Here is a 15,949-nt window from a genome sequence, read left to right as displayed (position 1 = left end):
TGGAGACAAAATGGCTTAACCATGATACTGCATTTCTAACATTAGATGAGTCTTTTTTTAGAGTACTGAGGTCTTGTGATCCTACTTGATGATGCATGTGGAGTTGTTGGAAAGATTTTTGTTCTTAAACTATTTTGGCAAAAACATCAGCTAAAGAAATTAACGTGGCTCAGAATAGTATACGAGACCACGGTTGGACAGAGGAGTGCGGTTATCTGTACCACTGGAATCTTGGCTGCTGGAAATTAAGAGCATTTGTTAGTTTGAGGTGCTTTTTAGGTTCTCTTTCCTGTCTGAGTTTCTAGTATTGAAGTGTAATTCTTCTAGTGTGAAATGGGTTGGCATTAACCTGAGACTTTTCTGATTGCAGAAAGGCCTAAGTCTTCCTTAAAGGTTGAAATAATAGGACCATAATACACTGCATGGCTGGAGACTTGCTGTGGAAAATATGAATTCCCTGGATGCTTCTTTTCTTTGAGCTGGTTTTAAAAGTAAGAATAGAAATGCTGTTTGTTCGACTCCTTTTAGAACTACAAGTTTGCTGCCTTCTTCAAGAGCAAGTCAGAAGAGGGGGCTTACTTGAATATAAGTAGCCTAGAATAGGAGGATTTCCAGTCATATCGTATGGTTTCTGCTTTCTAAAGCAATGCTGAGCAATGCTATTCACAGCAGTGACTGTTCAGAGCCGTAAGCTGAAGTAGAGGGAGAGCCCGGGGAGACATGCTAATTAAATCCTGCTGAACTGTTCAACATCACATCCTGTCTGAGTCTTTATATATTGATTTCATTATTTCAATATTACTTTCTAATATTTATTTTAGGACAAGACCAGAGTTGTGTCTCCCATTATTGATGTAATTAATATGGACAACTTCCAGTACGTGGGGGCGTCAGCTGATTTAAAAGGCGGTATGTACCTGTACTGGAATACAGATTTTAAAAAAAAGCATCAAGAATCAAAGCTCATAATCACTGCAGTTGTGGAATGGGCAATTAACATACCGCTCTTCGCTGTCATAGATCTAGTTCTAAGTTCTGTAGGTCATTTGTTTCTTGCCTTGGATTTTAATTGGCCTTATTGTTCTCTGCTTTAAAACAGTTCATCTTTGTTATACTATTCTTGTAAGTTTATGCTGCCTTTTACCAGTATGTAAGACTATGTAAGACTCGCTCCAATGCTTGTAGGGTTGTGTAAATGTCAGAAGAAGCTTATAGTCAGAGCTTGTCATTCTCATTTTAGATAAGATAGGCTTTAATTGCTCACTAGTTTAGAAGCCCATCAACAACGCAGTGTCTATGAGGTTTGTTTCAAGATGCTGGTTTGCTTAAAAAATTCAACTCTTCTGAATAAGCAGAAAGCTTTGGAATGTATTTAAAAGAAATAAGTGTTTGTTAGCCATGATCTGTAATTGTGAAGAGACTAACATACCATGAAAATTTTTAGTGTTTATATCTTTGCCATGAAAAAATTCCCTGTTAAATTGAGTTTAGAAAAACTACAATTTTGATATGTGTAGCTAGTATAAACTGCTGACTTGTAAAGCCCTAAATAAAAATAAATAACAAGAATTCCTCCTCTCTTCTTTTCCAAAGAGGGAGAAGGCAACTACATGCTAAAATCCTTACTTATTACAAGCTTTTAAAACTTCTTTCACTGCTAATAAGAATCTAGTATTTAAAACAGCTGTTCTCTACCCACTTATCCCTTTTTTTCTATTATTTGTAAATAATTGTTCCCACAACCCTGGAAACTGAACTGTCTGCATAAAGATATGAGATGAGCCATGATATAAAAATTAGAGTGCTCTTCTCACAGTGTTTCAGCTTTTTCTGAATGAACTTTCTTGAGTGAGGAAGCCAAAAACCATTTTCAAGCCTGTTCTTTTAGGTTCTGGCCACGAAGTGTTGTTCCAGTTAACTAAAATAAAAGCAATATTTGCATAATGTTGCATATGCTACAAGTTCATCAGTGATCTGAAGGTGGGAGGTTCTATATCCTTCTTATTAATGTTTTGAAATGACGCCTGTATGGTGCATATATTCACAGTATGCTAATGTATAGTTCTGTGCTATTATCTGTGTGCCAGCATTACTAAACTTTAAGGCCTTTACCCAGTCTATTCATTAAACTTTGAGTACAGAAATCTCTATACCATTATGTGGCTTTTACTGTTGTCTGCAGTAGGAGGAGGAATTCTTTCCTTGAAACCTTAGATAGGTTGCTGCTGGGTTCATACTCTTTAAGTTCTTCCCAAGTGAAGTGCGAGAAGATTGAGAGATTGTTTCTCTTGTTACTGCTCTTCACACTTTATCTTTGAAAGGATGTCTCCCAATTCATTCGTCTCTTTCTTTTCAGTACTCATTTCCTCTCCTTGTACACAATAGAAATAGATTGGGGGTTTAATTTTTTTTAAAGTGAATGAAGTCTATGTACTTCTGGATTGAGGAGTGAGAAACTCGGTTGTTTTTTTTTAACATTAATAGAAATTTTGCACGTACCAACCTTTCAAGCTATTTGAGGGTCAGTTGAAATATGAATAATATATTTCTTGTCAGTTCCCAGAGGACAGATTGCCATGTTAGAGGCACTACAGCATTTGGGATCACAGAACACTTTCACTGAGGCCAAGTCTAAACATGGAAACCAGTCTATGCTTTCAACCTTAGATACAGTTTCTGTGTGGCTGAAGCATGGAGAGCTGAAACAGCTGGGACAGCATTTGTGCCTGGTCTGTTTTGAAAGGACTTAATCACCCAAGACAAGCAACCTAGCAAATGGTACACACTTTTTTTTTAAGTGGACATGTCTGAAATAATTCCCAAGTCTGGCCAATACTAAATCCATGCATTTCATGTTACACTTTTTTTTTGGGGGGGGGGTTTGCAAGGCGTTTATGCCACACTGAGAAATACTGTAATTACTGGAATAAACTGTAGTTAACTGAGATCTAATAATTTAGAGTATGCCTGTGATGCAGTTTACACTGGATAGAATTTCATATTGGGTATGCACTTGTGTTTAAAAATATTCCTTTTACAGAGTTACTGATACTATCTCATTGAGAGCAGATTTTTCCCAGAGTCTGTGAAAATGGAGACGGAAAACCAGTTTTTAATGGGCAGAGAATTAATACACTTGTTCAGTTTGTGAAAGTGCTGTGTTCCAAAAGAGACCCCTTGTGTTCACTGGAGTATATGGTAACTCTATCCCTCTGCTTTTACTGGAGAACAGTAGAATTTTCAAGTTCTCCCAGATGCAAGTAATTTTGCTGGGTATGTGTGATGAAATGTGACTTTTTAACCACATGGAAATACTGGAACTCATTTTACTCTTCTTGCTGGAGGCTTTGCAATACTGTAGGTTGTAGCCATTTTACTGTTTTGCTACTTGGAGTTTTGAAGTAGTTAGACAGTCTTTCATTTTTACAGTGCAACACTTCATGAAATACTCAAACATGTAGAGAAGGAGCTGGCATACATGCTGTAAAGACTGTTCAGGATAATTTCTGTATTGTGCGTGTTAAGTATCTTGTGAGTTATAATGAAAACTGCTTTATTTTCAACTTTCTACATCAGTCATTAGTATGCACCTTTACAGATGCAGACAGATAGTTTGTATGACTGTAAGTGTTGTCTGTTTGCTTCAGCTTTTTTCTCTACTTCGTCACAAAATAATTTCTTTATCTTTATGCTGGAGAAAGAAAAGTATTGACATCTGTGCACCAGAAATCTGGAAATCATTCATTATATGACCTCACAGGATCTAAATGTGTTTGGCAGCAGGCAGGCTCTGCAAGGCTGCTTTTCTAGGTGTACTGGGAGAGGGCTATGGACCTTGTGCAGTTTTTTTAATAAATGTTCATGCTTATGGGCATAACCCAGCACAAAAACTGTTATGAAAGTGTTTCCTATAAGAGGTTTGTCTTATACCAGCTCTGTATCATTACCTAAAGGAGTTAATTTAATGGTTGTTAGGTAGGAAGCTGCTATAGGTGACCTACTGATCATGTCTGTTCTAGTGACCTTTATGGGCTTCTGTCCTTAACTCATGACAGGACCAGACCAGCTGTTGCTGCGTGTACACACTTTTATGTACATGCATAAGCTAAGTAAGAGTTTGGTGCTCTAGTGCTTGCCTTAGGTTTAAAAAATGATACACTTAAAAAGACAGTGGGAAAGTAAGAAGTTGAATGAATGTTAAGAAGGTAAGTGGGAGCTACGTAACGTGTTGTGACCTTCATGATAGAGTGCTCTTGCTGATAGAGTACCAAGAGTACTGCATAAAGGCTGTGCAAACATAAATATGTGATGGCTTATTAAGAGTGAAAATGCAGTTGTGCAGTAAAAAGTGTTGGGAGCATTTGTAAAGATTGGAAGATCTTCGTATGATGTTCTATTTGTCACTTGTTGACTGGGTTTCTTATTTTGTGTGATAGATGATGACAAGAGAAATCAAAGTTATTTGATTACTCTTTTTTTGTTGTCCAGTCAACTTATTTACCTGGTCTCCTACTTGTTTGTTTTCTACCCAGAAATTTTTACAAGTTTAAATTTTCAATTCCCTGTGTTTTCTGTCAACATTGTTACTAAAATTTGAATGATGACCGCAGTCTTTTTAACATCCTATTTTTCTTCTTGAAGGCTTTGACTGGAACCTTGTATTCAAGTGGGATTACATGACACCAGAGCAAAGAAGAGCACGACAAGGAAATCCTGTTGCTCCCATAAAGTATGTCTGTTCCACCACTTCTCTACTAGACTAATTTTGCAACTAAAGATAGTTAGAAATCATAATCTCTGAATCTGAAAGAGGATCTTTTCTATAGCTTTCATCAATATTGAAATTTCATTCATATTTATGGAGCCTTGTGAGACTCCCAGAAATAAATTGTATTTTAAAAAATAGTTTAAAATACACTGGTAAATTATTTACCCTTAAGAAAAAGTAGATGTCACTTTGTTTAAAAGTTTATATATTTTGAGGACCAGAAATACGGCATTGGTTTTAGTGTTTTATTGTCGGCACAAATTGCCACCCTTTACATAAGGAACTTGCGAACCAAATGGGAATTTTGAAGCTGCCTCAGAAAGTGGCAATAGCACTGTATATGCCATAGAAATGAGTGCAGACAACATTTGATGTGATAGATGCAAAATCAGTTGCATTCAAAAGCATTGCCAGTTTTTTCAAGGAGATATTAGCCTTGATGCGCAAATAGTAGTGACCCCCAGTTCATGGTTCTGTAAGTATTTAATTTAACTTTTCTTATTTGTTTAGGACACCTATGATAGCTGGTGGGTTATTTGTGATGGACAAATCCTATTTTGAAGAATTAGGAAAGTATGACATGATGATGGATGTTTGGGGTGGAGAAAACTTAGGTATGTATATTGTTTACCTTCTGATCAGTCTTGAAAGAGAGCAGGTTTTGTCATTGCCTATACTGTCACGGAGTCATGGTTTTCCTGATTCTGTTTCTTAACCTTTGCAATAGAATATTGCCTGACATCTAAACTTAGTGAGTTTTGTAGTTTTATGCTGCTGCTTTAGCCCTAGGAGATAATGATGGTTGAGAAGGCATTTTTTCTGTAATTCCTTATTTTCAGATGTTTAAGTGAGCGAGGTTTAAGCAAGAGGGAGGAGGGCCTGAAAGAACTTGTGCTTTAGCCACTTCTGCTTTGACCTGCTGGTTAAATCTGGCATTAGTAGGTTTGGGTTTTTTTGACTATTTGCATTACAGTATTGAACAAAGTTTTTCTCTAGTTAAAACTGGTATAATTGTGTGAAAACAAGAAAAGATTTGAAAGCAGCAGAATTCTAAAACTTCTCGAGACTTCCAGTCTGTCATTAGTGTAGTTTTTCCGAGTAGAGATGCATCTAAAACGTTCCAAATAGTGTGTTTTAGGAAAAGTTCTAATGATAGAAGCTTCTCTACTGCACGTGCCAGCTACAAAATCCCAAAATACCTCAAACTTGTAAAAACCTGTGAGTATTTTGAGTTACTGAAATCTGCATATGCATTAAGCGTATGCTTGGTCTACAAGGAAATTTCTGCTGTATGCAGCACACTAAGTATGGAGACACGGTAACCAAATGTTTAACGCTACTGTAACGCACTAAGGTTGGAAGAGGCATCCCTACAGTCCTGTCTCTGACCATCCTATGCAGTACTTGAAGAATCCTTTTAGGTATTCTGAACAATTACATTCCATGTTTCTGTTTCCTCACTATTCCAGCTGTAAATTGCTAAATCGTATTAATATAAGTATAATAATTTGTCATTTTTAAACGTCCTGCCAAGTCATTGGATAAATTTCCTACAGCAATGCTCCTATTCACTCTGAAAACCACTCTTGCCGCTAGAGCACTTAAATATTTGATTAGCTACAAACATGTACTTGAGCAACTGAATTTTTTCTGAACATTTATCAACTACGTTTATGCTTTGATAATTGAGGCCTTGATAGCAGGAAAGGGCACAAGCAATGGCTCCTCACTCAAGGGTTCAAAAAGCTGTTTATGTTGCTCCTGCTGCATTCTGATCCCCTTCCTCCACAGGAAGGAGGAGATGGAGACTTAGGGATTCCTGAAAAGCAGGCAGAAGGCAGCTAATGATTTTTTCCTAGCTGTCATACTAACTGAAGACAAGTAAAAACCACATGGCATATGATATAAATGGCACGTACACCAGATACTGGAAATCTGTGATGTACAGTTTAAAATTTAACGTGTACACTTGTCAGGCCTCCAGGCTCTCTGAATCGATGGATCAGTATTACATGCAAATAAACTGCTAAATGGACTTGCAAAATAATTCTGCTCATTTTATTCATTTTACAAAAGTTAGCTTTTTTCCCAAGAATGTACAGAGCAGCTTTTATATGAGGTTTTGTTCACATGTTAGTATAGTCTAAATTTGACAAATTTCAAGATGGGCCTGCAGTATTTTGCCTAAATTGGCCAAATTACCATGAAGATAGGTGCATTTTCAGACTGTTGCTAAATGTGACTGATAACACATGCTTGCTGTATGAAATGTGGATCAAGGTTAGTTCAGCTTGTCTCAAATCATAAACTCTAATTCTTACCATCTTCATGGTGCTTTTTGTTAAGCCTAGGAGAATAAGAGTACTCTGGAGAACTGGGTGGACTATTAGAAGGCTTGGGTCTAATTTGAAAATCTGTGCTTTTCTTATTAATTTTGTAATTAATTTTCCTATTAATTTTTCTTATTAAGACATTCCCTGCCTTCTCTACTGATGACACACTATAATACTTAGAACAAATCTGTTAGAGAGGTGTAATATAATATCAAAGAATTTTTTACATGCTCTTTCTGCCTTTTCAATTACAAACTACATCCACTGAACTTGTTACAATAGTAGCATTTCTCCTCCCGCTGTTGGAGTGTGGCGAAGACCAGGTTGCTTTAAGGGAGTGTCTCAGTTTGATGAGACTGGAATGTTTGCTAAAGAGGATGAGTTATGAGACAGACCAAACTCCTCTCTCTCAGCAATTGTAAATCCAAAATGAAGGGGGCTCTAATCAAGGAAGTGTAGAGAAAAAGAAGAAATAACAACCCTTTATTAAAAGATATATGTATGTTAGCAAGAACAGTAACAGAACACACAAAAAAACCCCTAGACAATAGTCCTGTACCCAAAAGTCCCCTTCAGACAAAAGAAAAAGTCTGAACACTTCCCTGTCCTTTAGCGCAGTTCTAATCACGGCCAGCAGGGGGCGCTGTTGGGTCACTGGAGGTGCAGAGCCTGCAGTGCTCGGTGTTGGCCTGCAGGGGGCGCTGTTGGGTCACTGGAGGTGCAGAGCCTGCAGTGCTCTGTTGGCCTGCAGGGGGCGCTGTCGGGCTCTGGCGGTCACTGCACGGGGAGGGGTCTGGGGGTGGCCTCGGGTCGCAGACAAGCCGAAAAGAGAACGGGGACCCTTCCCCCAGTGGAAGAAGGGCAGAAGGGAAAACAGTCCACCCCCACGGAACTCACCGTTGTTCTCAGATGGTGATGGTTCAAGGCTCCTCCTTTTCTCCCAGTGAGCACAAAACTCTCCGATGGAAACACAGCAGGTTCAGGCTGGAGGCAAAGGCAGCTTGCAAGCAAGCTGAGGCCAGAGGTCAGGGCTGACCAGGACGAGAAGCCAGAAAGACCGGCCTCTAGGCTTTTTTCTCTAAATGCATGCACACAAACCCTGTCTCCGTTCAAAACCCAGCAATCTGTCCTCTCCCTTGTGAGGAGGACCAGCTCCTCCCCAAAACTCCTCCCCCCAGTCTCTGATGGGCCATTCGGTAGGAATGCATCTCGGCCAGCTAGGTCCTTTGTAAAGCTAATCGCCCCCCTTTCCATTCAAACTTGGTCTTTCCTACAGTGGGGGCAGGGGGAACTAAAATTCCCCCCCCCTTTGGATTTCTAACCTGTAACAGGGAGTTTCATAGAATAATAGAATGGTTTGGTTTGGAAGGGACCTTGAAAACCATCTAGTTTCAACCCCCCTGCCATGGACAGGGACACCTTCCACTAGACCAGGTTGCTCAGAGCCTGATTCAGTCTGGCCTTGGGATTGTGGGGTTGTTTTGGATTTTAGATACTGTATATTCTTTTTTTATTTAAAAAATCTATGCAGGCTTTAGAAGCCATATTGGTGCAAATAAGAATTAGTTTGCTTCTCCCTATATGCTAGTCCTTTTGCTGCCTTTCCCATAGAGCTATTTGTAATAATTTTCACCTTTTTTTGTGATTCTTCCCAATTTAAGGTGCTTGAAAATATACATGTGTAGGCTTACATTTCTGGGAATTTATCGAATGAGAATTAATGAAATTATTGTACACAGTAAAGGAAGCTATGAATAATGAAAAAAATTGACACAAAACATTTCTAACTTACTTGTAAAACAAAAATACTATTTCAATGTCTACATACATTTAATAGATGACAGTGACTTTTTGGATTAAACCTTCATTGCCTTCATTGCCCTTTATTTTTAACTAGGATTTCAGTCCATCTCTTTCAGAGGCATGTATTTACTAATACTTAAATAAGTTTGATACTATATTTCAAGCATTTAGTCTGCACTTGCTTGTCTAATGCAAAACCCTTTGTCTTTGATCAGATCTTTCTGTCTTCTTTCACTACTACTGAGTGCAGTATCCCCCCGTATTGGGCTAATAACTGTATGAACTTTATAGCAGAACTCCATAAATAATGCTTCAAAACAGTACAAGAAAGCTATTACTCTTTTGCTTTCACTGTTTGACCAACATGGGACCAAATTTGAGCTAGATATGGAAAAGCCTAAAGTCTTCTATCCATGTGTAAATTAATCTTGTAGTAGCAAAAGCACTTTTATGTTTCTAACTTCTTTAGCAGCCACCAGTCATTTACTGTGATTCTTTTTCATTCTCAAAATAAGAGGTGCAATACTGAAGTCAGTGCTCTGAAAAATGTACAGAGAGGATGTCATCTTTGCTTTAAAAATCAGTTTTACCTGTTGTCCCACATAAATTCAACTGGAAAATCAAGACTGTAAGTTACTGTCAAGGGCAGTACAGTCATTCATATTTTGGAGGATAATCTGTCTATAGATTGGACTATGTTGACTGTCTAAGGTACATGAATATGCCTAATTGGCCCCTACGCGTCAGAATTTGTCACTGAAGTAAAACAAATAGGAAATGATCCTTGTACAAGCAGAGACCATCAAGAATAATGGCAGTTAACTTGCACTGCTGAAATCACAGCACCTCTTTTATATATTTATTTATTTATTTTTATTTCTCTGGGCGGACCATTTTTTTTAAATCTGTGGTAAGACGGTGATTATGAAGAGGCTTGAAACTAAGGCTATCTAGCAACAGCTGCTGGACTAAAGGGGGAATCATCAAAATTGAAGCAGTGCTACTGGAAGCACCCTTCTTACTGCACTTAGTTGGAATGAATGAGGAAACGTTCTGTCAGTAGTAGGTGACTTCTGCTATCAAAGACCAAAGTTGAGAAAAGTGTATAAATATTTCTAGACCTTCTTGTCATCACTAATTGGTTCAGATCACTGGATTGGCTTAAAGTGTACTGTCCATAACCTTCAATTTATGATTGTTTTGTCTTTATTTGGTCTATCTTCAAGTCAAGATTGACTTGATATAACTCCTTCTACAGCCAATGTTTGGGAGTGTTTGCTTATGTACTACAATAAGTTAGGAGCTTAAATCTATTGATTGTTTTATGCTGCCTTGATTTTTGTCCACTATCTTCAGCTGAAAAATTTTATTATAAGCTAGATCACTAATTTGTCTGTTAAGTGTACCTACTGTTGTTTACCCTTCAGGCAGAGCATAGCAATAGTATACATACACTTAACTCACTCTGGCAAATCACATCATGGTTTATGGATTTGGGGAATTCTGGTAACTTCAGATAGGAGAAAACATACAGTTTTGCTTCCAAGTTAATATGATTATTTCTCACGACCTTGCAGAATAAGAAATGCTCAGGTATGCCTTTGTTTATCCTAGAATTTATCAGAAAACTGCCTTACTGACCTTCTCAGCAATAGTCACTAAAAGCCTTCTCTGTAAATAGTATGCTACAAAATTACAGTGTTTTATGATGTTGGTCTTCCATTCCTGTTTTTATTTCAGAGATCTCATTCAGAGTTTGGCAATGTGGTGGGAGCCTAGAAATCATCCCTTGCAGCAGAGTGGGTCATGTATTCCGCAAACAGCATCCTTACACGTTTCCTGGTGGGAGTGGTACCGTGTTTGCAAGGTAACTGTTAAGGCTTCAGCTAAATAGCAATGTTTTGGATTTCTTCAGATGATCAACAGGTGGCAGTAATTTCATTTTAGGGATCTTGTCTTTAGAAATATATGCAATATTATCTATCATAGAAAAATATTAATTACAAATAAATTAATGACTTTGAGGCAGTTATTATGGATTGGGAGAAGAATCTGAGTTGAAAGAGGGAAATTTCTAGTGGACCCAGACTGAGAATCTGTAAAAGAAGGAAATGCTTAGCTTGGCGTTTCATCACTATTGAGCACTTTCTGTTTATTTGGTTTTAAAGAAGGCTTTATTTTCAGAACTGTATCATAAAAGTTCATTTTATAGAAACAGTTTCATTGTTCATTAAGAGCCAGAATACAATAAGTTATGAACGTGCTTGCTTTTTGTTAATGCATGGTCAGTATGTGAGATGCAAATGATTATGTAGACTGATTCTGATATTTGTGCCACTCTGTTAGCAACTTCATTCTCTCTCATTTGCCTTTCCGGTGCTGTGTTTGAAGATGCTTTTTCTATAGACCAAAGAAACTGCAGTTTTAAGGGATTAGATTATTATGCTGGTTAATTTTGCTGTTGATACAATGCGCAGCAGTAGCTGAAATACTGAGCTATCTCCTCAGTTTCTCTTTTTTAAAGTGAAAATAGCAGTGCTGATTTATGTTCATAGTGTTTTTTAATTAATGTGGACAAAAGTATTATGTGACTGTGGTGGACGTTTTGATCAAAGCTGTATCAGCTATAGCTGAAGAATCACTGTAGGTTTTGGTTTAGAGAATGGTTTAGAGAATGCTTAGTGCTCAGGGGGTGAAGAAGTACAAGTTTCTGCTAAAGATTCTGTAGATTAAGAGCTGGAAATAAAACTGTTTCTTTACCCTTGAAGGGATATGGAGCCCAAACTCCGTTTAACATGAAGCAACACAGAGAGTGCAGATGTTCTTAGATTTATAAGAATGTTCCTGATATTTTTGGACTTGTGATTTACTTTAGACTGAGGAATCTCCTTAGGGTGTCATTCTTCCCTTCCATGCTGATTATACCACCAAGGTGACTTTAGTGAATTCAATAGTCTGCTAAAATAAAGTCACTGTCCTCTTTCTTCCACTAGTTATAGTAGGGGTTTTTTTCTGCTCCCCTATTCTTTGAGATCTGTATTTTATGCTGCAGTGAAAAATTAATAATAGTACTTATGGGAAAACAAAAGCTAGCAGTGAAATATCCTCAATACATCACATCTCCGTTCCAGCATTTATCATGTGCATTGAGAGGGTAGAAAGATCTACCAATTAAACTGCATCATATAGGCTTAGAATGAAACTGGTTTAGTTTCATGAGGTTTTGAAATGGGCGTCATAACAAGGAGCATGGTTAACAAAAGTGAATAAATATATAAATATAATGTGCAGCTTTCCCACTCCTGCAGCTTTTCCGTCTTTGAGGTGTTGCCAAGATGCTGCTTTTCTTGTGATGTAAATAGATACTTAAACATAGCTCAGTGGAAAAATAGGAAAAAGGTGAGGCTGTATGCACGCAGGGTAGAGCAGTGCATCATATTGGCATGGGTTGAAGATTCTGCATTCATTGGGATTACAGCTTTTTGATTTTGTTGAGAAGTCGACTCATCATTTTGATTTGATCTCTCAAATGTCTTCACAATTACTGTGACAAGTTTAAGTCATTTGTGTTCAAAATTACTTTGCAAAGAGATCCCACATGTACTTGAATGGTGAGGACAGCTGAAGCCTGCAAACTAGTGTCTTGGGTACTTACCCTTTCCAGATCCCTTTCCAGTTCTGTCTTTCTCTGAAAGTGGTTTATTACCTTTGTCCTTATCTGTCCAGCTATCTCAAATTCCGAAATACCATTAAAATTCTTTGTTTCAATGGAATTATTTTGGAATTGACCTAGAAGAGTTGTATATCACTTAAAAGCAAGGTTTACAGGTTGTATATTTGGAGGTTTCCTCCTCACTTAGCTTTTTTGGATGTCAGACCTATAAAGCAGAATGCCTTAAAATCAATTATACCAATAAGAGAATGATAAACCTAAGGTAATGGGATATCCTTGTAATACAGGTATTATCAGATATATGTAGGACCATGCTGCCAAGAAACTTAGTGCGTGGAATCTGTTCTGGTCTTGCAGTTGGGACTTGTTGGCTTATGCTATCATCTCTCCCTTGGCTATATGCAATTTATTCTGGACTGCTCTGGGTAACCATCCTATATTTAGCTGGCTAGTCAGTATGCACTGCCTTTTGGCAGCCAAAACAAATCGGTAATTCTGGATGAGAGACTGGGAGTCCTGTTTCATGAAAGGGGAGACCACATCCTGGCTGTGTGGTGTGGGCAGATACAGCTTGTGTCTGGCAGGATTTGCTAGACCAGTGTGCACTGCTTCAATACACCACTTCAACAAGCCAGTAAGTCTTGCAGACCCCAGTCTGCTCTGTGCAAAGCTACCTCATTGCTTGGTGCTCAGTTTCATTAACTGTGGCTCAGCATTAAGTGTACTCTATGCTGTGCTCCTCAGCATCCTGCCTTCTTTGGGGCCTTACTAGTTTCAGCAGTTCTCAGCATCTACACAGTGCCTGTATTAATGTCACACTAAGCCTGAACTGTTCATCCCTGAGTGTAGGGAAGCATAATGGAGGCATGTATTCTGGCCTTGAAAGTGCCTTTGGAGTCATTAAATCCTGGCAAACCAAATAGTTCCTCTCTAACCACCAAAATCTGTTTGGCTTGTGGGCAGGCAAGCTGCTTGCTGAGCAAGCAAGAGGGGCAGGTGCTGAGTGGTTGACACTGACACAGGTCTGAGAGACTGCAGGTGAAGATAAACTGACATACCTTCTAATCTAAATTGAGTGGGATTTTGCTTACAAAAATTTAAAAGAATCTTTGCAAGAAAAAAATCAGTCCTCAAACAAAAAATTATTCAGATCTGTCTTGTGACATTTTTATTCCTATAATTTTTATTCTTTGTTGGCAACCTGCAAGATTCCTCACTTTATCCTGACTACTTTTGTCTTTTGAATTGGAAAATCATATTAGAGAACTCACTGAGTTTACTCCAGTTGCTTTAGATGAACGTGCTGCCAAATGTAAAATAAGCTTCAGAACATGGCAGTTTCAAGTGAAATGAGACTTAATTTTCTAAGCAAAAATTATGAACAATAAAAGTAAATGAGTTTTACACGGAATCAAGGGAATGGAAAAAGCCATTGCACTTTTGCAGTCCAAAAGGAGGTTTAAAGACACCAGTTACATAAATAAAGGAATTTCAGTTAGAGATGTGTATGATTAGAAGTAAAGCATTTGGGGTAGTTTTTTTTCACATTAATTGCAATAATCTCTCTTGACTTTTAAAGAATTAAAAATATTTTTTGATTCCTTCTTCTCTTCTCTTACTTCAGCTACAGCAGACTTGTAGATTTGGACTTGTTTTGTTCATGGCTTTAAACTTCATGGTAGCTTATGTGTTTTTGGAACTTTGAATGCTGCGCTGGTAGGAATAGGATGAAGACTGAAAATGTCTTGCCTATGTTAGCGTATCTGCTTTCAAAAAGGTAAAAGACATTATTAAATATTGCCAAAAATTGTTGGGATTTTTATGTTTCCAATTAGCTTGCTTTATCCAGGTGTACACTCGTTAAATTTGGCTTCTGTGAAGTTACTCTTACTAAAAAAAACCCCACCAAACACCAGTGTAAAAAATTCCATGAAGTTTGCAGAAAGAACTCCAAGATGTGTATTAAATTCTGGATGAACACCCAAAGCAGTGATGAGTGTGGAAAAGACATAAAATTTGTTCTAAATGCATTTATTTCAGTTACGTTAGTCTCTAATGGTTTTCTATTACTTGGGTCCTTTATAGGGACTATTCTGCCTGGCTTGAGGCAGCTAACTATGTAGTACTAGGAAGGATTAAAATCAAACAGAGGATAAATTACGTGGTTTAATTGCACTTCGAGAAAGTATAACCCATGTGTTTCATATGATTGTTCCTAGAAATACACGCAGGGCAGCAGAAGTCTGGATGGATGAGTATAAAAATTTCTATTATGCAGCAGTGCCTTCAGCCAGGAATGTACCTTATGGCAAGTAAGTCACAAGAGCTTCTTTGCCCTGTTTGTTTATTCTTCATGAGACAGCACCTTCTGAGGTGAAAGCAGTGCTGGCTCTCGTGTTGTCGCTTTACAGTTTATTTCAACAATTCAGCTGTTCTTGAGTTTTCTGTGTATTCCATAACATATATGAAGACAACAGCCTGACTTTGAAAACTGCTTTTTTTTTTCTCCTCTAGTATTCAAAGCCGAATGGAACTCAGAAAGAGACTTAGCTGCAAACCCTTCAAGTGGTATCTTGAAAATGTTTATCCTGAGTTACGGTGAGTTTTGGCTGACAATAGTATGCAGTTCTCTTTTTGGCCTCCCCAGAAATTATCAGTTTCTCCTTCCTTGGATGTGAAGGATGCTTTTTAATTTATCTGAATGCAATGCCTCATGCATGCTTATTTGCTTTTTGTTTTTGTTAGTTCTGTCCCTTAAGAGTAACTTCTCCCTAGTAAGCTGCTTTTTCTTTTTCTAATTACTGCAACTACAGCTGCAGTAGCAGATATATTAGAGAACAGTGTCCAAAGGACTCAACTTACCTAGAAGTTAGTCTCCTACACAAGCCATTTGCTCAAAAGCACACTGTTCTGTATCCTGTTGTCATCCCTTTAAAGCTTGTGCCTTTGCCTAAGCACATACCTAGTTGAGTAAGGAGACTGAATCTCAGTATAGTACAAGTAACAGGAGTCAGCAGACAAGAGGGCCTTGTATGGTTGGCAGACAAGGGCAGATGCCTAAGACTCTAAGAAACTGAGTCTCTTGTCACTGGATAATCACTGACTTTTGGGTAGGGGTGAGAAGAGGGAAGTGAGGGATAATATTGCTAACAGTTTCTCTAACATGAATGCATCCTAACTAGTGAAAAATCCTTGAAGAGAAACATTTTTTGAAAAGATGCAAAGGTTGTGGTTAAATAGCCCATTAATAAGTATGTTGGTCAGATCTGAGTCTGTAAACCAGTTAGTAGTGTAATGGTGCAAGATACTGTGTGTAGCTTGTAAGAATACATGATGGTTTTTTCCTGATGGCACTTCAGTGAATTCAGGTAA

At 37.9% G+C, this 15,949-nt stretch overlaps 1 protein-coding gene across 2 annotated transcripts in view; it reads left to right on the top strand.

Moving 5' to 3' along the window:
* The window catches only part of GALNT2 (polypeptide N-acetylgalactosaminyltransferase 2), a 124,893-nt gene that overhangs the window by 69,954 nt on the left and 38,990 nt on the right, over window positions 1-15,949 (top strand). For both annotated transcript variants that reach the window (XR_001875243.1, XM_017817525.1), the window contains exons 8-13: window positions 822-909; window positions 4,642-4,729; window positions 5,279-5,382; window positions 10,645-10,771; window positions 14,797-14,889; window positions 15,092-15,175. Coding sequence is in view for 1 of the 2 variants with exons in the window: in XM_017817525.1 (XP_017673014.1) it covers window positions 822-909; window positions 4,642-4,729; window positions 5,279-5,382; window positions 10,645-10,771; window positions 14,797-14,889; window positions 15,092-15,175 (584 nt within the window). In the remaining variant the exon portion in view is untranslated. The remainder of the gene's footprint in view (window positions 1-821; window positions 910-4,641; window positions 4,730-5,278; window positions 5,383-10,644; window positions 10,772-14,796; window positions 14,890-15,091; window positions 15,176-15,949) is intronic.

Source organism: Lepidothrix coronata, unplaced genomic scaffold, assembly GCF_001604755.1.
Source record: "Lepidothrix coronata isolate B3197 unplaced genomic scaffold, Lepidothrix_coronata-1.0 Scaffold61, whole genome shotgun sequence".
NCBI classification, from domain to species: domain Eukaryota; kingdom Metazoa; phylum Chordata; class Aves; order Passeriformes; family Pipridae; genus Lepidothrix; species Lepidothrix coronata.
The sequence above is the reverse complement of the archived record's forward strand: the minus strand, read 5'-3'. Positions and strand labels throughout refer to the sequence as shown.